Raw genomic sequence first — 24,294 nt, forward strand, 5'->3', positions numbered from 1 at the left:
TTATTGATTGTAGAGATTGAAACTCATTTAAAACAATATTCTGTTCTAAAGGCATATGAATTAGCAAATGCTGCACAACAGGATGTCAAGAATGAATTGAATACTCAAATAATCTTCATATAGATTCATGAGGAGTCAAATATCGACAATTAAGATAAGTTGTAATCTCATCATTTAGATTTTCATATAAAACAGGAACTCGATCTGGACCTTTATTAATGTATTTAAACAAATATTTAATCAACATTGACTGAGAACACCATTCAACATTAATATGAGCATCATATCTTAATAATAAATTTGAATTATAAGGAACAACAAAAATTTCAAATATGCACGTTTTTGTATCATCATCACGGCGTCTATACACTGGAGGTAAATTTGTTTCAAGTTTGGTATTTATATTATATGGTTTTGGAAAAAATTTGGAACATTTTCCATCTCGCATGCTAGGAGATTTTGAATTTATTTGTCTGCAAGGTCCATGAATCATAAATTGACTGACAATTTCTCAAAAAGTCTTGGATTAACATTTTTATCTGGTAATTCCGCTGAGATAATAGAATCTACATCAGTCACTGTATAACATTTATAATCTTTTTTTTTAAACCAAAATAACATGTGAGCATGAGGAAGTCCTCTATTTTGAATTTCTATAGTGTGCACATGTGCTTCAATTTCTCCAAAAAGTTCTCCAGACTTAATATAATTAATCATATCTTGTAATTTTACATTAAACATTCTCAAAATGATGTCAGGTTTATCTTCAACTTTATACCTAGGTTTCGTCTTAAAATATCTTTCTATTCTGGTCACTTAACATTGCACGTAAAAGTTATAAATAAATCTGGATTACCATATTCTCTGCAAATTGCCATATCATCTTAATAATTATTAATCATATCTCTAGGACTTCCTATATGAGAACTCGATAAAATGATTTTTTGTCCTAAATCACGATCTTTATTAATTCTTGCTGAAGCAGCAGCAAAAATATCTTTATAAATTTCAGTTCGAAAATTCTTTTGATTTCTTCTGATCCAATCTAAACGATATTTTTCAACTATTGCGTAAGCATCAACTAAAAATTGTTAAAATAATCGTCCGCCTTTTAGTATGGTATTCACTTCATTATTTCTATCTTGAATTTGATATGCAATATAAGCACGCATTGACATTTTCTGTCTTTTGTTTGTATTATTTCCTGCAATTCGTTGCATCAATAAATCTATCTTATATCCATCTTCACCATATGGAAAAATTATTGGATATTGCAATGCCATGTACTTTGGATGATTTTAGAAATACATTTGTAAATATCTATTATTTGATTGAATAATTATATCTTTATTTGAATTGTACTCTCCAATATCACCAACTATTAAACCACCAATTTCTTCAGTCATTGGTTCTTCATATTGTTTACTATCAGTAGGTTGATGATTAGTATACTCATATTTAATGAAGGTATAGAATGACTTTCAAATTTATCTCTCATTGTTCTAAATTCTTTCACTAATTCATTAATTTCATCAAACATTTGAATCAGTCCTCCAACAATGTCTGCTTTGATATTTGCATTTACATGACCAGGATCAATTGCATTTACACGATTTGAAACCTCATTTTTTGTATCATACATTATAATTGAGCATATTTAGGACTTTCTTCATCATAAAATAATACAGAACCTATTAAATGATGTACTTGACCACTAATTTTAAAGACATAAGGACTTGATCCAGTGTTTATTTTACGATCAATTGTAGCTCCCATTGATGTAAAAGAAAACATTGAATTATAAACTTTGATATTTTCTCTAAAAAATTATTTGGATCTAATAATATTTCAAGAAAATTTGGCGTTGGTTTGAGTTGCTGAAGTTTGATTTGACTTTTTTTGCAACAATTTGGATATGAAGATGTTTGTTTATTAGCTTCTCCAAACCAAAAACATGCGTTGCAATAATCACATACATGAATATTATCACTTGAATCTTCATACGTGACAATCAATTCTGTGATGAAAATTTCACTTGTCATAAATAATTTATATTACAATCGTTGTCTCCAAACAATAACTTAAATTTGACAGGAATAACCTTCTCTACTTCTTTGATACACTGCTTGACCAAAACAATGTGACAACTGAACTGAACATAGAATTTTGTAAAAATTTATTTGCCTATGAATAAAAATTTCTTACATTTTCAAGCTCTTAACTAATCATTAAATGCAAAAATTAGACCTTTAACTTCATCACTGTTCGGAAGTTGAGAAGAACTGCCTTTGTCTAAACATTGTGAGGTCCCTGCATCCAAAAATCAAAATAGATAAGTGAATCGTATACAAACTTTATCCACTGTTTTCAATTGCATTATAAATATGTAAATTTGCATCACCAGAAAAACTTTGATTTGAAATTGCAGCAGTGTTTTGTTGACTTCTTATAAATCTCTTGCGACAATGTTGAAATCTCTTGCGACAATGTTGAAATCGACTGGCATCATCATTCCCAGCACTGTACTGAGTGTCTAAATGCCGGTCCCTTTTTCTCATCCTCAACTCAAATGCTATAAACAAAATGCAAACAATATTACTTATTTTGAACTTATAAACAGAAAGCAGATAAACAGTTTAAATTCGATAATGGATGCTCACCATCTTGGATGAATTTGATGGTCTTCGTCCCTACCAGAAACTGCGGTTCCAGTTTCAGATATACTACCAATTACATTCTGGTCATTAGATATTTCTTGGACTTCCCTTTCAGCATTATGATTTTCATCTTCATACTCCTGTAACAATCTCTTACTTCTTGTCCACCTCATCTTTGGAGCCATAACTGCTTTCAAAAAACTATACATTAGCTTTAAATTGAAATAGTTTTGTTTTGAAATTTGAACATCTCAAATACAAACACTGGAATATCTGTTTCTCTTTCAATCGGAACAAAAATAAAACAACAAATAACCTAACGACACGAACACTTCCAATCATAGTTTAACAATCATATGTAGTCATTCAAACTGTTCTCAAATTTATACCTGAATTCAAAGCAGTTGAACAATCTACCTGCACACTGTTCCAACAATCTGAGAATCAAGTGACAGAATTTAGAAATCCAATAACGGTCATACAAACTATTAACTGAGTACAAAAAAGACAATAATGAACACAGATAGAACCAGTAACTCAGCAAATAAAACTGTAGCATTTATTACCTGAATAAGAATAAGAGATCAAGATAGTGTTAACCAATACACATAGGAACAGTGGCAGCAGAACGATGTGTAAATGATTTTGCATATAATCTGTAAAAATGAAAGAAAATAACAATAAAATCTTGAAATCAATCACAAAACTACCAAGAGATCTTCTCTTATAACACTGTAGTTTTAAAATAAACTATGCGAACTTAAAACAACATACAAAGTGAAATTATAGAAACATTGATAGCCCTGCGTCACTGATCTAGAAACAAACATCGATAAAATAAAAGTCCCTCACACTTTAGTTCTAACCTTCAAAACCCAAAATATATGTGTGTGTGTGTGTGTGTGTGTGTGTGTGTGTGTATACACATGTGTGTGTGTGTATATACATACACACACACACAATTTAGTTCTGTGGAAGTAAAGCCACTTGTGCATCTTACTTCATGCTTAAGTTCTTGATAAGCATGATCTTCTTGATTAGTCAAAAATGGAGGCTTGCTTCATGCTTAAGTTCTTGATAAGCATGGTGTTTTTGATAAGTCAAAGATTGTGACTTACTTCATGCTTAAGTTGTTGATAGGTCAAAGATTGTGACTTACTTCATACTTAAGTTGTTGACAGGTCAAAGATTGTGGCTTACTTTCCAACATATGATAGTTGTAAAGATTGCATTTACAACTCATACATAGCTAAGTTTCTTAAGCTTTAAGAAGCTATTTGTAACCTCCTCTATCTAGTATAAATAGAGGTCATGAGTTCTAGAGTTGGAATCCCATGATGTTGTGAGTGAAAACAGAGAGAAAGAGGGAGAAGAGTTTAGAGAGAAAAGAGAGGTTTCTCCTAAAACTCAAGTGTCTTTCCTTTGTTAGAGTGTATTTCCTCCTGTTATAAGAGAGAGGGGGTTGTCAATTGTGCTCTCCTTATTGCAGTAGAGAAATTGTTGTATTCTTTTGCTATAGTAAAATCCTTCTACAAGTTGCATATCATCTTATGCTTCACTCGTTTTCACAGTTTCTACTTCAGTTGTAATTGGGTGCCCCATACCACAACGCTTCCTAATAGTGGTATCAGAGCAGCAGGTTTATAACCGGTTTTTCGTGTTATAGTAAGATCCAGTTAGTGGAAAGGAGGCATCTTCAACAATGGCGACGAAGTACGAAATAGAGAAGTTCAATGGGAACAATTTCTCATTGTGGAAAATGAGGATAAAAGCAGTTTTGAGAAAAGATAACTGCTTGGCGGCAATTGGAGATAGGCCTGAGGAGATCACTGACGATGGCAAGTGGAACGAGATGGATGGCAATGCGATTGCTAATCTGCACTTAGCACTAGCCGATGAAGTATTGTCAAGTGTGGCGGAGAAGAAGACAACAAAAGAGATATGGGATACACTCACAAAATTGTACGAGGCCAAATCACTACACAACAAAATCTTCTTGAAGAGAAAGCTTTACACCCTTCGGATGATGGAGTCGACTACAATGACCGACCACATCAGCACACTCAACACCTTGTTCTCACAACTCACAACAATGGGGCATAACATAGAGACGGGTGAACGTGCTGAAATTCTACTTCAAAGTCTACCTGATTCGTATGATCAACTCATCATCAACTTAACCAACAATCTAGAAATACTAGTCTTTGATGATATTGCAGCTGCGGTTCTTGAAGAAGAGAATCGGCTCAAGAGCAAAGAAGATAGATTGGGAGGCTCACAACAGACTGAAGCTTTGATGATAATGAGAGGGAGATCAACGGAACATGGCCCTAGTGGGAGTCAAAATCAGAGTAGACCAAAATCCAGAAGTAAGAAGAATGTCAAGTGTCATCACTGTGGTAAGAAAGGGCACTATAAAAGGGAGTGTTGGCATCTCAAGAAGAATGATGAAACCAAAGGAAAAGGTCCTGAGTCATCAAGTGCTCAGGGTTGTGTAGCAAGCACCTCAGATGATGGTGAAGTCTTATACTGCAAGGCAACAACAGTTACTGAAGGGAGGAGAAAATTTGCTGATATCTGGCTTATAGACTCAGGAGCAACATGGCATATGACCCCCGCCCCCCCCCCCCCCCCCCCGGGAGAGAATGGTTCCACCAATATGAAACTATCTCAAGAGGAACTGTGTTCATGGGAGATGATTATCCCTATGAGATCGCTTGTATTGCTACCATCAAAATAAAGATGTATGATGGTACAGTTCACACCATTCAGGAGGTACGGCATGTGAAAGGCCTGAAGAAAAATCTATTGTCATGGGGACAATTCAATAGTAGCGAATACCAAATCCATGGTCAATATGGGATCAGGAAAATAATTAGAGGCGCGCTTGTGGTGATGAAAGCGGAAAAGATAGCTGCAAATCTGTGCATGCTTAAAGGAGAAACACAACAAGAAGGAGAAGCATCTATAGCGTCAGTCAGATCTTTAGAAGAATCAACGATAATGTGGCACCGTAAGCTTGGCCACATGTTGGAACGAGGTTTAAAGATTCTCGCTGAAAAAAAGCTTCTTCCAGGGCTCAAAAATGTTTCGTTACCCTTTTGTGAGCATTGTGTCACCAGTAAGCAGCATAGATTAAAGTTCAGCATTTCTAATGCTAGAAGCAAAGCTATCTTAGAACTGATCCATTCCGATGTTTGGCAAGCACCAGTTCTATCCCTAGGAAGTGCAAGATACTTTGTGTCTTTTATTGACGATTACTCCAAGAGATGTTAGGTATATCCAATCAAAAGGAAGGCGGATGTGTTCCCAGTTTTCAAAATATTCAAAGCACGTGTGGAGCTTGAATCTGAAAAGAAGATCAAGTGTTTGAGGATGGACAATGGAAGAGAATATACCAGTAATGAATTTGATAACTTCTATAAACAAGAAGGTATAAAGAGGCAGTTCACAGTGGCATACACTCTACAACAAAATGGAGTAGCAGAGCGGATGAACAGAACCTTGTTAGAATGGACAGGAGCGATGTTGAGGACTGCGGAGATGGCCAAGTCATTTTGGGCAGAAGCAGTGAAGAGCGCCTGTTATGTGATCAATCAGTCACTATCAACCGCAATTGATCTGAAGACGCCAATGGAGAGGTGGACTGGTAAGCCAACTGATTATTCTCTCTTACATACATTTGGAAGTCCTGTGTACGTTATGTACAACGCCTAAGAAACATCATAACTGGATCCAAAATCCAGAAAATGCATTTTCTTAGGGTATGCTGATGGAGTTAAGGGGTACTGCCTGTGGGATCCCACTACCCATAAGGTGATAATCAGCAGAGATGTAATATTTATAGAAGACAAGGTACAAGGAAAAGAAAATGATAGCACTTCAAAAGAGAAACCAGAGACTATTACAGTTCAAGTTGAAGGTAAACGAGAACATGAAGTTCCAGATTCTTCTGAAGTGGCACTAGAGCACGAAGAACAAGAACAAGTTGAGTTTGCAATTCCACGAGTTCGACGATCAACTCGGGAAAGAAGAGAACCAGCTTGGCACTCAGAATACATTATGGAAGGAAATGTTGCATACTGTCTACTGACAGAGGATGGAGAGCCATCAACTTTCCATGAGGCTACAAAAGGTCAAGAAGCTTCTTTGTGGATGACAGCAATGCAAGAAGAGATTGAAGCCCTCCATAAAAACAAGACATGGGATCTTGTTCCGCTACCACAAGGAAGGAAGGCCATTGGTAACAAATGGGTCTACAAGATCAAATGAGATGGCAATGACCAAGTGGAGCGGTATCGTGCTAGATTGCTGGTGAAAGGATTCGCTCAGAAAGAAGGTATTGACTTCAATGAAATATTCTCTCCTGTTGTTTGACTCACAACAGTTCGAGTAGTCCTGGCGATGTGTGCTACATTTGACTTGTGATTGGAGCAGTTAGATGTGAAAACTGTGTTTCTTCATGGAGAACTTGAAGAAGAGATTTACCTGCTCCAACCAGATGGATTTGAAGAAAAAGAAAAAGAGAACTTGGTTTGCAGGTTGAACAAATCTCTGTATGGTCTCAAACAGGCGTCGAGATGTTGGTATAAGAGATTTGATTCCTTCATCATGAGCCTTGGATACAACAGACTCAGTCCAGATCCTTATGCTTACTACAAGAGATTTGGTGATGGTGATTTCATTATTCTGCTGTTGTATGTTGACGACATGTTGGTAGCAGGCCCCAACAAAGATCATATTAACTAATTGAAGGCACAGTTGGCTAGGGAGTTTGAAATTAAGGACTTGGGACCAGCAAACAAGATTCTACGGATGCAAATTTACCAAGACAGAAACAGTAGGAAGATTTGGCTCTCTCAGAAAAACTACTTGAAGAAAATCTTGCGTCGCTTCAACATGCAAGATTGTGAGTCAATCTCTACCCCTTTTCTTATTAATTTCAAGTTATCCTCAAGTATGAGTCCTAGCAACGAAGCAGAGAGGATGGAAATGTCTCAAGTACCGTATGCATCAGCAGTGGGTAGGTTAATCTTCGCTATGGTGTGCACAAGACCAGACATTGCACAAGCAGTGGGAGCGGTTAGTCGATACATGGCGAATCCTGGTAGAGAGCATTGGAATGCTGTGAAGAGGATCCTAAGATATGTCAAGGGTACCTCAAATGCTGCATTATGTTATGGAGGATCAGATTTTATTGTTAGAAGCTATGTTGATTCAAATTTTGCAGGTGATCTTGATAAGAGTAAGTCAACCACAGGTTATGTGTTTACTCTTGCTGGAAGGGCTGTAAGCTGGGTTTCGAAACTGCAGTCTATTGTGACTACTTCTACGACAGAGGCAGAATACGTCGCAGCTACAGAAGCTAGCAAAGAGGCAATATGGTTGCAAATGCTATTGGAGGAGCTCGGACACAAACAAGAGAAGATTGCTCTATTTTGTGATAGTCAGAGCGCTTTGCACTTGGCAAAGAATCCAGCATTTCACTTAAGGACAAAGCACATAAGAGTTCAATATCACTTCGTTCGTGAGAAGGTGGAAGAAGGAAGTGTGGATACACAGAAAATCCATACGAATGACAACCTAACAGATGTTCTAACAAAGCCAATCAACAATGACAAGTTTATTTGGTGTCGATCCTCTATTAGCCTAGTAGAAACATAAGCAGTGTGGACATGGCAAAGTAGAAAAGATAGAAGAATTGCAAAAGTGACTTTAAGTGGGAGATATGTGGAAGTAAAGCCACTTGTGCATCTTACTTCATGCTTAAGTTCTTGATAAGCATGATCTTCTTGATTAGTCAAAAATGGAGGCTTGCTTCATGCTTAAGTTCTTGATAAGCATGGTGTTTTTGATAAGTCAAAGATTGTGACTTACTTCATGCTTAAGTTGTTGATAGGTCAAAGATTGTGACTTACTTCATACTTAAATTGTTGTAGGTCAAAGATTGTGGCTTACTTTCCAACATATGATAGTTGTAAAGATTGCATTTACAACTCATACATAGCTAAGTTTCTTAAGCTTTAAGAAGCTAGTTGTAACCTCCTCTATCTAGTATAAATGGAGGTCTTGAGTTATAGGGTTGGAATCCCATGATGTTGTGAGTGAAAACAAAGAGAAAGAGGGAGAAGAGTTTAGAGAGAAAAGAGAGGTTTCTCCTAAAACTCAAGTGTCTTTCCTTTGTTAGAGTGTATTTCCTCCTGTTATAAGAGAGAGGGTGTTGTCAATTGTGCTCTCCTTATTGCAGTAGAGAAATTGTTGTATTCTTTTGCTATAGTAAAATCCTTCTACAAGTTGCCTATCATCTTATACTTCACTCGTTTTCATAGTTTCTACTTCAGTTGTAATTAGGTGCCCCATACCACAACGCTTCCTAACAAGTTCTAACCTTGAAAATCTTTCACACTTAAAATTTGACTGCACAATTTAGTTCTAACTTTGAAAAAAATAAAATAAAAAAATAGACCACTGTATGCATCAGTTCTAACTTGATTAACCTTTAGAGAGAGGGAAAAAAAAAACCTCTTCGACCAAAATTCCCCTACAGATCAATGCAGATCCTAGATTCTAGAAACCCTCACAAAAACCAGATTCTGTCATCTAACATTCTGAATAAAGCTGTTGAAAGACCAATGCATATCTTTAGTTAGTAAAGTTTTATTCTAGAATCAGACGATACTAAATTCAAACCATTCAATTGCTCACTTTAAATTCATACCCATTTCCTAATTCATAAAAGCAGATTCGTAATTCGACAGAACAAATGAATAGAAAACACATGACAAATCAATGATGAGCTTTTTCATTTACTTTCCATATTAATCTCATTACAAAACAGCTTACAATGTTCGCATAAGAAAAAAACAGACCCATACACAAAGAGGAACTGTTGTATGAGAAGTTTAAAATTCAAAAAACAATGCACAGATAGAGGCTTTTACCTTAAGCTTTACTTAGCTTTGGCAGACAGCAAATAAATGATTATTTGCTTCTCTGTTGCTGCTAAGTAATTTGCACTTTTGAAATAGAGCTGAGGCTGCATACAAATAAACGAAAAGAGGTCTTCAATAAAAGAGAAAAGAATAGTGTATAAGCAAAATGTATCTAGATTAAATCCCCCCTCACTCCTGTTTTTTACATTTGAATAGGTATGGTGAATTTAGCAATGATCAACTATTGGTATCCAGCATCTAGAAACAGAAAGCAATAGCAACAGAGAGCAAAATCAAAGCCAAATCTTGATCAGGTAGAAACATGTAGATCTCAAAAATTGCATCAGAAATCATTAATCATCTAGAGGACAAATCAGAAACACCTACATCAACTTCCCTAATCCGATTCTCTTGAATCTTAAAGATCTATCAAGGCTTGTGGCAATCAGCCAAGGAAAAAAAAAAAGAATTATAACATGAACTTTCCTCAATTGATCACATTGAAGAACATTCAACAATCAAAGCATAAACCCATCACCTGATTGATCTAACACGTTTATATTCTAAACCCATGTACGATTGGGAGAACGAAATTCTACATTGGCCTAAAGCTCTAGAATCGTGCAGATAGTATTCTAGTCCATCAATCAAACTACACCCAGAAGGTGTTAAGGCACTTTAATGAGGATAAAGCAAGGCCTTTGAGCACGCCCATAATCATCGTAGTATATATGCTAAAAGAGATCAATTTCTTCCGAAAGAGGATAGAGCCTAGAGTTCCCTATATGAGTGGAATAACCGCTTTATCATACTTGACACTGCAATGGACCAAACATCTCATAATGATTCAAACCATCCTCAGAATGATGCTTGCCTCGTTGGATACGCTAATGCCAATTATTCACCTGCTTTGCAAAAGACATGTTCCAAAATTGGTTGTCTTTACCATTGGAAATACATCAAGGTATATGAAATACCCTTGTTGCCTTCTAAACTCTCCCTAAAACATCCACCGCAACAAATAACAAAATGTGCAAATGTAGTCTAAAAAAATTAAACAAAAACAACAAAAATCAAATGCCAATAGGGTTGGTATAGCAACCCAGCAAATAAAATAAAAAAAATGTTCAATGTCATGTGAACTTTAATTTTTATCTTAGATGGTCGAAACAGCAAATACACACTGAGAAAACCTGTTCTAACTTCTAACGCTACAACAAATAAGAACCCCTTTTTATAGAAATATTTCAGTAACAATTTTGGATCGCATTTCCCTCGCTTCAATGGCATGCTTGCCAGTAACTTTAAAAAGGCTAACTGATCAACAAATACAATGTCCTAACTCCTCAGTCACTAATGGATATAATATTGACAGTAATGGCAACAATTCTGTAGGTTATCCTTAATTCTACAATGATGCTTTATAGGCTGTAACAACTCCCACGAGTAGAATCTCAGTAGCTCAAATTTTGCGTTTCCTATGAGGAGAAAGTTCAACTTCAAGACGCTTAATTTCGTCTCTCAGATCTTGCAAATTGACTCCAGTAGAGTGCTGTGTTCTTTCTGTAGTGCTATCACTATTCAAGCTCAAAAGATGCTTCAAACATTTAAGATACTCGGCCTTTGTTTCAGGAGACTCAGGGATTGATCTCTCAGTTACGAACTGCAAATTAGATAAACAAGTAAAAAAAAAAAAAATTAGTGTAGTATTTCAAATCTGAAGAACACACACACACAAATGTATTGTACACAAATGTATTGTGTAAGATGCTGACGAAAGAAAATAACTATATTCAACAATTAAAATTAGAACAGATAAGACACAATTTTCAAGGGATATGCTCCATTAAGTACTGAGAGAGGGAGTTTAGTGGGAGAGGACATCTGGTACAGAGATATACTTTAGAAATGAAAAATTTGTTACATCGTGAGTTGCCAAAGTACTTTCCATTAGTGGGTACAGAGATATACTTTAGATCTTTAATTGCTTCAAAGAGTACAGCTGGATAAAACTAACCATGTTCATGTATGATGTTCAGAGGAAGTCCTGGAAAATTAACCAACTGCTAATAAAAATATGGTTTCAGGGAATGGGATACAATGCTAGAAAAATCCTAGCTCTGATTTGCCAGGCTTTCGCCAAGAAACTGCCACCTTATCAATAAAACATAAAAATGATCAAGAGTTCAAGGCTTCCAAAAAGCTAAATTGCACATGTAGCACCAGATGTCCTCTCCCACTAAACTCCCTCTTGATGAGGACATCATAGTCAAACCGGTTTATAAGCGAAAGAAATGAAAAGTAGAGCACCTAATCCTTTCCATATGGCTTGATTAATTGTTCTCAAGATAATTACTGCAGCTTTTGAGGGAAAGATTAATGAATCTGATTATAGAAATCTATTCGAGTCTGGTGTCTTTTCAAATACTTCTGTTTCAGTTTAAGAGTTTCAAAGTTTCCTTCATTAAGTCTTGAATGCTTCAGGTTTGGGAAGTCGAAGAGTCTTATCTATGATTAAGTCTTGAATGCTAGATAATGTGAGCTATCTGCTCATGTATAAGCAAGTGTAAGTGCCAAATGGCCAGATATGTCTTGATGAATAAAAATTATCAGAGTATTCTGAGTTTTCCTGAAATGGTCATGCTGGTGTGAAACCAGTTTGGTGAGAAGCCCGGTAGTGATTCCTATTTTATAGTTTTCTATTTCTATCCTAAATAATATGTGTTTTAGCTCTAAACTTCAGAGTTAGTTGATCCTGGTGTCTTAGGCAGTGAGAATTCTGCATCACCTCTTCTCTTAGTTGCCTGCCATAGACTCAGATCTGTTATACAGTCGAACTCATATCTATGATACAACCATGTATCCAGATCACAAACTTCAATGCCAAGTTTGGCATGTCTTTATTGTTAAGTCCATCCATTACTTGTAATAAATCTCACATATCAATGCTGAGTTTAGGAGAAACATATGCAATTTAGCTTTTTGGAAGCCTTGTAGTCTTAATCATTAGATGGTAACATGATGATGACATGATCATGTGGCAATAGCTAGGCAAAAGCGGCAATAGCTAGACAAAAGCCAAGCACATGCAAGAGTTTTTAAAGCAGAAGATGGATCCAAGTTCGGTACCCACAAAGATCGACTACTTTCCAAAAATTTATTGGGACCCTGCAACAACGTATTTGATAAAACAACATAGTTTTCAGAAGTTTCCCAACCTTAACTAAATGCAAGGATTTAAAAATAAAAAAATTGCGACTTTGCAGGGGTCTCTTCTCTTATTTTGCCATTAACAGCTAGCTTCTTGCAAGTACATAAACAATGCAGTCATCTTTAGTTATATCAATGACTCTTTTTTTATTCTGATCAAACCTCACTATTGTTGAATTGGTATTAGAAAGAGCAAAAGAGAAAGTGTACATGTTAAATAACCATTCACAAGAAGAAAAGAAAAAAACTATACAAAGGAATTAAAGAAAGCTTAATAAGTGACATAGATGTACCTCTTTGTAAGCAGATATACATTTAAATAGTGCATTCTCAGCTTCAATATTAGGTGCATGCTCAGACTGCTAGATTATACAAAAAAGTAGATCAGCAACTTCATATAGGCAGATTAATTGACTAGTGAGGGGTTACAATTTAAAAATTGTTACACAAAAGAGTTGTAGCAAATAAAAATTGCGGTCATTATTGAATCCTTAAACAATTGCATTACTGAGTTATTTAATCCTTAAACAATTCCATAACTGAATTATATAATCCTTAAACAATTGCATCACTGACTGCAAAATTTAAGACCTACCACAAACAGCTATTGTAACTCTTCAATTTGAAATGAGAATATCATAAAGCAATTGTTTAGGTGTCAAAAAACACTAAAACTCGCCCCTCTATTCAACTTTAGTCAGCTTCACAGATCTCCTATGCCACCCCAAGAACAAACTCTGAAAAACATATCCCCAAATAAGTAATCATTAAACTCCACTCCAGAAAACAAGAGAATAAAACCCTACAGCCCCCAATCAATTGAATATTATGAGGATAGATATAACATCTCTAACACTAATGCACTCTTGCAGATAAAACATCTCTAGCACTGAACCCATTAGGCCATTACCCACTAATGTCAGGCTGTTAAACAATTTACCTACTCTGACCCCAACAAAAAGGTGCATAATGCTGGTAGAATTTTACTAAATAACATTGATATTTGATTCAAAGGTGAAATACAGAGTACTTTTTTTTTATCAAGAAAATAAGACACAGTTTATGAGGAGGCCCTAGTGCTTCAAGACCATAAGTACTAACCTTTGACCCTTGTAATTGTTTCTTTGTGATCTCCAAAAGGCCAAGAGCATCAGAAGCTTGCAACTGTAAGTACAATACATCCATCAAATTCAATATGAGAATGTCCATATGCATAGATGTCAGAATTACTAGGTCTTAACTTTTTTCCTTTTTTTGTTTTTTTTTTTTGGGCAGACCTGAATCGCTATCTAGCTTCACACAATTTTGAGCTGTCCAGGCAAGCAAGTCACATTTAATTTTAAGGTTATTACTGCACCACAGTAACAATTCCCTTTTGGTACTAGTTTATCTACTTCCAATCTGATGAATTGAAATTTTTCTGGAGAAAGCCAATCAATATATGCCATAATACCAAAGATGTATTCCAAATTTTCATATAAAATCATCTATGCAACTTGCAGCTTTACCACCTGAAATATGTTCATTCATAAACTTTTGACAAACCACACACACTATGTCTCCACTTCCCTTATCAACTGTTTGAACAAAGATAAGGACAAAATGCCTGTTAAATGTTAATTAATTAGAAAAATATGCCCCCAAATAGGTTTTGATAAAATAATGATATCATATCAAACTGTTAAACCATAGAATATTACTAAATTGGAAGTGATTAGGGAAGTTTGGACAGTTCAAGTTTCTAATGGTCTGTTTATCTAACAATATTGTAGATCGATTTAGATAGTAATAAATTCTATTTCTCTGCTTTATCCATCTGTCTTGTATTTAATGAGTTGTTTTCAATCAATTTGAAATAATCGAAAAGCGACTCGTATTTTGTAAATCTACAACAGTCCTAAATTGTTGAAAGGGCAAATTCCACTATATCATGATCAACAAATTGATGAAGACATTCATACATCAAGAATTTCCAACAACCTTTATTACCTTACAGTCTCACACAAAACTGAATAACAATTTTAAAGCAATAAGCAGAAATTGCAAATATTAAATGCAGAGCAGTTGACTTATTTAAATAGAATAGAACTACATACAGAACTCCAAGCACATATTTATAAATGCATTTTGATGGCTGGAGAGAGAGAGACAGAGAGACAGACTGACCAATATGACTAATGGCACCTGACCATTCTTTCCAATTTCACCTGGTGCTCCATTACTACGAATCTTCTTATTTTGCTTCATCAATTTATCCAAGGAACATTGTGCTATCCTATTACAAAAAAAGAGAGCATATGACTGTACCATTAATAAAATACCATTAATTGGATGAAAGACTGAAACATACAGAAGAACAAAACACAAACGTTATAAAATTCTCAAAATGCATGCCAAGTACCAATAAAAGTTGGCATTCTCACAGGCTAACAATATCCTATTCAGATTGAGTTCTGCATGAGTACATTAAGAAGATACGACCAACCCTTCAATTTCAGTCACATTCAAGGCTTTGGGGAAGGTCCCAAAGCTAAATCTTTGTGGAGTTGATCGTTCATATATGTTCATTGGATCATTTGGATGGAGCATCATAAAAGAATTTTTGAAAATTACAAAGCAATGAGTTAGAAGAACTTTGGATAGAATTGAAAATTGGTCAGCTTTTTGGTGTTTGGGCACTAAAGAGTTTAAAAGGACTTTTTTATTATTATTATTTTTTTTTTTTTTATAAGACTTTGTTGCAGTTAGCTTGTTTTAGTTTGGCCATTTTGATTTTGGATGTGGTGTGATTTGGCCACACTGCAAACAAATGGAAATTCAAGTCAATAAAAATGAACAATTTTGGACAATTAGAGAACAAAATGGAGAATTGACAAGATCCCATCTACTGTTTTGTTTGAAGGAAAGATTGGGAAACAAAGATAGCTGATCAAGGCTAAAAAGTAAGCGCCAGTTGTAAAATAAATTAAAGCAGAAAAAACAACACGATACAAGAACCTGACTAAGAGCTGAACTTAGTAAGTCGCCATTAATAACAAAACTTATTATTTAACCATCCACCCTTTTATCAACATACCCATTAACCCTATCCATACTTTTTTTTGTCCTTTGCAAGATGCCCCCAATGGCAGGAGCTCTTGACTGGGGCTTTCTCCATTGCATTCCTAGTCCTTTTTGGTTTCAATCTCAAACTTGATCTATAGAGGTAGTTTGGGATGATATAAGAGCATTACAAATAACTGAGCACTTTAAATTTAATTTTAGTACTACAAGCTATTTCACTCAAAACTATGACAAAAAAACAAACCTCATGGACTCATGTAAAACTTCTTTGGCCTTATCAAGCTCAGAAATTGCTTTTGGATAGTCAATATTCTTCAGTTGGTCGGAATTGAGCATTGCCACTCTAGCAATATGAAGCAAGTTCACACCAATCTGTTCATGAAGATAGTAAAATCAGGCTAATGGTAAACATGTTTTCATGAGTAAAACAGATGAACGCAAAAGATGCATTGCACTTTAGATAAAGAGAGAATCAATTAAATGTTGTCCCAAGAACTTTTCATCTATAGGAGTCATTCTTGTCCAAAAAATCATTCTACAGCTAAAGTGTTGTGCTTTCTGTTGACCTTGGGCAACTCTCTTTTACCCAGAATTGGACTAGGGGCTCGACTGAACTTAAGAGATGAAAGGAAATTACTAGAGCTATTATGTTGTATACTGTTGGAAATCATAATTGTAGGGGTTTATTAGGACTACAGATTTTAAATCAAGGTCATTTGAAATTCTCTTTGAAATCTTTGGTGTAACACTGTAAGAATAGATCCAAATCTTGAAACTGAAATTCTGCAGTCTCCATTCTGTTCCTCACTCCCTCTCTCTATGTTTGAACATTTCATATATGAAGAAGCCAAAACTTTCATGGAACAAAAACATGACATAACATTATTGCCAAACAGAGACAGCTTGATCAGTCCATATCTCTACAATTGATAAGTTTTTCATCAATTTTTGTCTTCATATATGGGTTAGGGGAAAGGAGGGTCATACTCTGGACCTGGGTGTGGGGTAAATGGTCTCTCTTATATGCGACATCACAAGAGAGCTAATGATTTCTATAATTTTTACATGTGAGTCTTCTCCTTGGAATTCTCCTTTTTTTGTTTTTCCGCAGGAAACAAATCTTTTTATAGAAAAGAATGATAAAAAAGAGTGGACAAGAATCCACAGTCCACACCAATAAAAGGATTGAAAAAAACTATACCGCAGACAAACCACTAAACGAGCCTATCCAAGCCAGAAACCTTTAACGACTGCTCCCTTCTAATCTAGAATAATAGAAGAAAGAGTGTACTCTTTTTATTTTATTTTTGGTGTAATGGTTGCCCGAAGCCCAGAAAAAAAAAAAAATTTACATGAGAATATCTTTAGCTCTTGCTGGTGTGCACTCTCTGAATTCTACCAAGAAAAAGCCCATGAAGCTGACAAAAGCCTAAATGTCTCCCCAAGCGCTCTACCCCTGTATCTCTGTAGTCTAAAAAATAAATAAAAATCCTATTCTTTCCATTCAGAGTAGCCAAATAACAGCCACTGCAGCCCCAAAAAACTTTAGCCCTTTCCTCTGCCAAAAGCAGAATGCTTTTCAATTCACAGATATTTTCTAAAATCTTCTAGAAGATTTTGTTAACATCCACAAATCCCTTTGTTATTAGAAATGATTGTGCTGCCTTTTTACTCAAGTGATCAAGTTTGCATATGTATTTGTTTTTCTTTCTAAAGTCAAACTTTTCATTTATAACAGGGAACAATAAAAAATATCAAGATATATGAACACAGTCATGACTACTATATTATTTTCTTCTTCCAATTAACAATGCTAAACAACTTTTTTTGTATTCATTATGAAATAAGAAGTAGATGCTCTAAAGAATGATAAGCATCCTAACATATAGGCACTGCATTTGTGGGAATGTTTCAAAGACATGAATTTATAAAATGCAAAGCGGCGAACCTGAACGTGATCTTGAGGAAGTAAGGCTTTTCGAGCATCAAGACATCTGAAAAGAACATATAAACAAGGTTATAAACAAGGTTCTGTCAGAATTAATGGGATATCACCTCTTATGTTCTTCAATTACAATGATATTTACCTTTCAAGAAGCTCTTCAGCTTCCTTTAAGCTCCCAGTGGATTGGAGGATCAGTGCGAGCCCTTCAGCTGTTATTGCTGTATCCAATGCATTCCATCCCTGTGTCACAACCAAAGTTGGCATATTAAGTCTCTCTCATCCACATAACAGAACATACAGAGTGCCCAAATCTGCAACTTCTTAGAAGGTACTTGTTCTATGTTCTGCCTTGCATTTCAATATCAACGTGTTCAACTTTAAAAATCAAAAGAAAAAAAAATACTGTTTAGGACCCAAAAACTGAAAATACCATCATGAAGGAAAAAAGAGGACTTAGAAACAGTGTGGAATCGAGTAAACTATGATCATTTGAGAGCCTATGTAGGTGAAGAAAAGAAAGGTTTCAAGGTACCTTCAAAAAGCAATACTCGTCCCAAAACCTAACCCTCATCTAATTTCCGACCACCAACTTGATTAAAACCCCACTCAAGTTTAAGAAACACCTTTCCATGGACAAATTAGTCAACCTGCTTAGAATCTCATCCATTAACATCTAACATGTATTAGGGTTTTAGAACAGCATGCCATAAAGAATGTCATTTGATAAGAAATCTCCACCACCTCTTCCCAAGTAGTACAATGTTTTTAACCAAATTTCCAACCATCCAATCACCCTCCTGGTTAGGTGGAGATACAAATTAAAATAGACCAAATGTTCCTCTTTCCGTTCATCAAAACCTTTACCAAAAATATATATATATATATATATATATCCATCATTAGCTTTACATCAGCTTTGCCTTGGGATTTGGAAAAGAGATAGGTTATCACCATGCAGACTACTTGTTAATGACTGTAATCATTAGTTGCATAGTCTCTTTGCCCGTGCAATATATTTGAGCATGCAACAGATCTTAACCGAAACAAATTTTACCAATATATAAAATGAAAAAAAATAAAGATAAAAGTAAGTGCCAAACCTTTGTTATTTCCATTATATGCAGGATCTTTCTTTGTACCTTCTCGGCCTCCTCAAATCGATTGGATTTCAGATATATCTAGAGAGAGAGAGAGAGAGAGAGAGAGAGAGAATGTAATTATCAAGGAACTGTTGAGAGAGAGAAAGAGAGGGTAATTATCAAGGAACTGTTGCATACAGCAGAAGGCACTCTAAGTTCAGAAGATTTCATGCATTAACAAGTTCAGTCTTTTGGGATTAATAATAGATGAATTAAACCCTACAAAGAATTAAAAGACTAACTGAGAAGCAAGGACCTAAAGTAGCAGGCCCTTGATGGAATACCATCAAAATCTCAGATAAAATTCAGTTCAATCTTTCAAGATAGTTGATAAAGTAATCTGGGGTTCACATCCAAAACCAATTGACAATGGATGGAGTGGCCCAAACACTTATAAACCCATAGGCAAGATCCCATTTTTCCCATGTGGGATGTATATATTCTCAACAATAGTACATCTAAGCATCCAAATTTTCTTTTGATATATTCATCCAATTCTTGCATTTAATTGCATCCTTCGATATAAGAGTCAAACTAGCAACGTGGGAGAAAACACAACCTGAGCAAGATATCGCATTCTCTTTAAGCACATAACCGACTCTCCTTGACCACCATCCTACATAGTCCAACAACTGAGGTAAGACAGTAATAATATTTAAGCTGAACAGAGAATGAAGTAGTCTAACAACTCTTGACCTCAAGTATTCGAATGGAATCTTGAACGAGGGCCTCAGAGTCCTTTTCTTTTCCTTGGAGGTGTAGCACCTGCAGTTAAAACTGCATTTCACTTAATAAGTTGCACAGAGAAACTACAAACAAAACATTCAAAATTAAAAGAGCGTAAATGTTTAAATCCTACCACTATTCAAACTCAGATGTGTAAATCAGTTCAGATATTTTAGTTTTATTATATACTACAACTATTCATAACTTAACACTTCTGATATGGAGGATTGAAGAGACTACCGTTCCAAGATGATACATCATATCTGCATAACCTGTATGGTTAAGACCCAGAACAAGGCGTTTAATCTGAATAGAGTAATTAAAGCATTTAATTAGCAGCATAAACACTTACACTACTATGTCTATTATAAAATAGGCCAAGCCGATACCTTCAAAGCACGCTGTCCAAATGTGTCATCGATCAGACATCAACGAACATGTGGCAGGGCAACGAAACATTGGCAGATAATTATAGAAAGAAAATTTTATCAAATTGTTCCAAACAGGCAATAATGCTTTGCGTGTGTAATGATGCTGAATATGTGTTGTGAGATGATGCAGGAGACAAATCAAATAATTTTATCCACTAATGAAGAGAAACAGAAAGGATCCAGAGTCGGCCTACATTTTTGGGCACATATTGCTGGCAGTTTATTGATTGGAACCATCAATCTCTTATTTCCTCCTTCAAGCATGACCCCTTCCAAAGATTAATTATCTTATCCATTTGATTACCATTGTATTCACTTAACTTTTATCTGACAAACCGTGTTCATCTACACAGTTTGCAAGTACAGTACCTGACCTAAAGGATGGATGGTTATGATCATTGCCCTACACAGCAGAATACTCAGGATGTGGATGTGCGCAAAAATGAAGATCCACTACAGAACCGGCTAGTCAAGAAAACATATAACAAATTGCATCTATACAAGCTGCACCTAGATAAACAAAAAATTAAAAAGCTAAGAATGACTCTGACCAAACTTGGCTAAACATACAAAAATTTCCATGTTCTGGATCATGAGCATGGCTGACAAAGTAATCATATACTTGTGAAAATTTAGCACAAAAAATAGGAAAAGCCCAATGATTAAAATTTAAAAGCAATTTTAAGTGAATGCCTAAAAAGTTCATGGATACTCTAGGAAAATCTCTATAGTCACAAGACTCAAAATCATAAAACATATACCGGAAGTAAAAGCGTTTTAAGTTATCACCTCATAGCAAACACGGGCTTCATCCAGCTTCCGCTGTACAATATAGAACTGACCCAGGTTATGAAAGGCAGACCCAACTCTGTGCACAGGTCATCTTGAATGAGGGATTAGTGAGTCAATGATACATTAAAGAAAAACGAGAAAATAGTTCAGGAAAGAAATGAGAAATGAGTAGAAGGGAGAGAGGAGAAAATGCATAGTGAATAATTCTAGCCCTGGGCTATACACTGTATTTATACAACTTCTAATTATTATAACACTAAAAACAGGAACAAAGTTGTGTATGCCAGTAATGACTCCTCAGATTAAAACAAGGAAGAAGAAATGACTCCACTGAAGTTTACAATAAAGGGAGGAAATATATATAATCTAAGCTTACACTTTGTTCTTTAATCCTTACGGTGTTGCGGAAAAACACAGTAATTTTTTCTAAGGTGCAAACTTCGTGCTGTTTTGACTTCCTGTAAATTTTCTCATCTATGACTGTCCACAGTATGTAATTCTCCTAAGCTTGTCTTAAAAAAACTCCTTTCCTCTATAAATAAATTTATATATATATATATTGATATATACGTATATTTAACGAGAGAGAGAGAGAGAGAGAGAGTAAGTATACAAACATAGCCAAGTGACTGCATAAACTATCGTTAAAAATAATATTCTTATTATATGTTTTATATGTTCAGACTATCCCACAAGGGGAATGTGAAGCCTAGCCTTACACTTCATATTGTTCTGGGCTTCTCATTCATTTCCAAATCGTTTTGGGTTAGGTCATACTTCTAAAGTATGCAGGTACAATTGTGTTTCTCCTTCCTGTGGTACAGCGAATGGTGTAATAACGCTCTAGAAGCATAAATCTGTAATATAATCATGAGAAATGCCAAGTCAATTGCTCATATGTTCAGATATGTCTTAGTTGACTTCAAATATCCTGTAAGAAACTCTACTTTTAACGAAATGCAATCAGAACTACAACGTAATGAACTTGCAATCTGACTCTCTTCTTCCAGTACATATGCTCTAAATATGTTTTGTTTCTTTGATCCTCTTGATAAACCTTACTTTTATTCACCACCATACAGCAACTTTTCAGAACAAAAGTGTTCAACCTTTTATCACCAAAAAGGTGAAACATTATGGCCTTTCACTGGTGCCAGACCTAAACGTATCATCTTTCGGAACAGCAATATAGTGGGATTTGTTTCATTCTCTGACAACTTATTTAAACCCAAAGAATCTCTCTATTTGTTCCTTCCTCTATTACAAAACAAAGACGCAGAGTTTAAGTATGTCCCCTCTAAACTCGAGTTTGACTTGAGGAAGAGAGATTAGTGATATTTGAATTCATTGACACTACCATAACAAAGTTTTTGATGTGTAATATGCTATTGAACTATAGAAAGGCAACATACTATTGTCATACAAATGGCATTATGCGGGTTATTTAACACGAATGCATGGTTAATTGTTTAATTACTATCATAAAATAATGAACATGTAAGCATTCTCCGTCATAATGTGCAGATTAATCACAGCATACCGTATATCTTCAGGACCAAATGACTCCTCCAGTATGCTGATGGCCTCCAAATACAATGGCTCTGCCTTATGATATAGCTTATTAACTCTATAGAGCTCTGCCTGAAACAATAAGAGTAACCTATAATTTCTCACCAAAGACGAGGTTCCCCAAAACCAGAAATATATTGCATAAATACTTTCATGAAACAAAAAACGATTTCACACATTTTTCAGGTATAAGTAATAACAAGTTAAACTTTGTCGTGGATTAACAATGAGGTTTCTGACTCAAATAAACTCCTTACTATTTACATTTGAGCTGTATGTATACTAGAAGCTACTTGAAATATTTTTTTTGTTGGTACAACAGGGACCAAAGGCCCAAAAAAAAGAAAAAGAGAAGCTAAATACTAGCTGTAGTCACAGCTCTAGGCCTAACTAGGCCATCAATATCGTCGAGAATATCTTGAGCAATGAAGCTTGGAGGAGGCAATCTGCATAACCCAGATCAGGGTCTGTGCTATGTTTTGCCAGACCATCAGCCACCATATTCCACTCTGTAGAAGTGGAATAGCTGGCGCAATCTACTTAAAATTTGCAAAAGAAAGAAATTCAAACATTTTTTTTTAATCTAATATCTCTCGCCATTTCAATCTTCTTAGTTCCTCGTATGAACTTAAGAAAACAATAATCAACTTAACCAAGGCATAAAAGTGCACATACTAAATTATTGCTTGCAGATGCAACATGCGGATCCCTCTTCCCAAAACCTTCTTCAGCTTCCTGTAAAGCTGCGAGAAAGAGCTTTTCAGCTTCCTCCACTTTTCCCTAGCGGATGGAAACAGAAACGATGATTCTGAGTAACACTATTAGATAAAAAAAATAAGCACATGATAAAAAAATAAATAAAAAAATAAAAAAAGACACATAGGCATAGGATGCTTGCCTGAAGGAAGAATTCCCTTCCTTTATCTGTAAAAACTCTCCACTTAGAGGTATGTATGTTAGATTTGACAGAAGCATCCTCAACTCTGCGTAATTGCATTGTGTCATCCCCTTCCATCCCCTGTGCCTCATTATCAAGTGATGCATCTTTTGCCAAGACGGTGTTGGACTTTATGGCAAGAATAATTGCTGCAAGAAATGAGGATATAATGTAGCTAAGAGCCTAAAAGAGTATATTTCAGTCAAGGATATTCCTTTCACATGTCCTCTGAAGCATAAAAACCTTTTGTATATGCCCTTAGAAACCAGCTTCCCCAGCATGGTTCCACAATATCAAATTCATCCCTCTTAAAGGTTTCGAAAGTAATCAACTAAATAAGTAACCTCATCCCTATTTGTTGAGGATTTCCCCAAATGGACTAGGCAGCTAATTGAAAGGATTATAAGAGATGGATATGAGAAAACAAACCTGCATTTCCAGATAGAAAAAACCAGAGCCGAGGGTCCATCCTCCAATGCTGATCAGAAAACTTGTAACCGCCTACAACAATAGCAACACCGGTGAGTTCAGGGCAGATTTACTTGTTTGTTTGTTTGTTTGTTTTGGCGATTGATTACGTACCAGAACCGCCGGAGAAGAACGGAGCAGTAGTCATGGTTCCGGTTCCGGCAGTTGAAGAAGAAGGAGAGAGAAAACGGTTAACTATATGCGTCTTCTCCTTCACCACCTTAGCTACCGCTCGCCGCACACAAGACATTTTCCGACGAAACAAACGGCGGCCGGAGGAGGAGGAGAACTAGAATAGAAAAGAGCAAAATGAACTAGGAGTAGTAGAGAGAGAGTCCTTTCTGGTAGTTTGGAAACAAGTAAGGGTATTTTCGTCAAAACACAATACCCCAAAACCTAGAACTAAGAGGGCAAACAAAAGTAAG

General features: G+C 35.5%; 2 protein-coding genes across 10 annotated transcripts; both read right to left on the bottom strand.

Annotated features, from left to right (window-relative positions):
- Positions 1-2,151: 2,151 nt before the first annotated feature.
- LOC112195449 lies at positions 2,152-10,386 on the bottom strand. Of its 3 annotated transcripts, XR_005807999.1 has the most exons (7): positions 10,128-10,386; positions 9,599-9,693; positions 3,224-3,313; positions 3,047-3,094; positions 2,661-2,844; positions 2,402-2,572; positions 2,152-2,310 (listed from the first exon to the last, which is right to left on the bottom strand). XR_005807999.1 is itself a non-coding variant. In XM_040516087.1 (5 exons), exons 2-5 carry the CDS (start codon positions 3,306-3,308, stop codon positions 2,566-2,568), a joined length of 324 nt encoding a protein of 107 aa, XP_040372021.1. In that variant the 5' UTR covers positions 3,309-3,313; positions 9,599-9,826; the 3' UTR covers positions 2,292-2,565. The 3 variants fall into 3 exon arrangements, 1 of the variants encoding a protein (XP_040372021.1); XR_005807998.1 differs by lacking the exons at positions 9,599-9,693; positions 10,128-10,386 and having other exon boundaries at positions 3,224-3,443; XM_040516087.1 differs by lacking the exon at positions 10,128-10,386 and having other exon boundaries at positions 2,292-2,572; positions 9,599-9,826.
- A 313-nt stretch (positions 10,387-10,699) lies between these two features.
- Positions 10,700-24,231, bottom strand: LOC112192199 (kinesin light chain 3). 7 transcript variants are annotated; one of them, XR_002933408.2, is made up of 19 exons: positions 23,984-24,231; positions 23,831-23,902; positions 23,363-23,550; positions 23,140-23,244; positions 22,436-22,536; positions 20,893-20,971; positions 20,062-20,073; positions 19,913-19,978; positions 19,643-19,711; positions 19,506-19,562; positions 18,908-18,985; positions 17,950-18,047; positions 17,811-17,856; positions 16,107-16,234; positions 14,966-15,074; positions 13,901-13,963; positions 13,395-13,536; positions 13,093-13,161; positions 11,180-11,252 (listed from the first exon to the last, which is right to left on the bottom strand). XR_002933408.2 is itself a non-coding variant. In XM_024331826.2 (18 exons), the coding sequence occupies exons 1-18, from the start codon at positions 24,117-24,119 to the stop codon at positions 11,052-11,054; spliced, it is 1,674 nt and encodes a 557-aa protein (XP_024187594.1). In that variant the 5' UTR covers positions 24,120-24,230; the 3' UTR covers positions 10,700-11,051. The 7 variants fall into 7 exon arrangements, 5 of the variants coding, with proteins under 5 accessions (XP_024187594.1, XP_024187593.1, XP_024187595.1 ...); XR_002933409.2 differs by having other exon boundaries at positions 11,203-11,252; positions 13,093-13,158; XM_024331826.2 differs by lacking the exon at positions 13,395-13,536 and having other exon boundaries at positions 10,700-11,252; positions 13,093-13,158; positions 23,984-24,230.
- Between the last annotated feature and the right edge of the window lie 63 nt (positions 24,232-24,294).

This window comes from Rosa chinensis, chromosome 3, assembly GCF_002994745.2.
Source record: "Rosa chinensis cultivar Old Blush chromosome 3, RchiOBHm-V2, whole genome shotgun sequence".
In the NCBI taxonomy this organism is placed as follows: Eukaryota; Viridiplantae; Streptophyta; class Magnoliopsida; order Rosales; family Rosaceae; genus Rosa; species Rosa chinensis.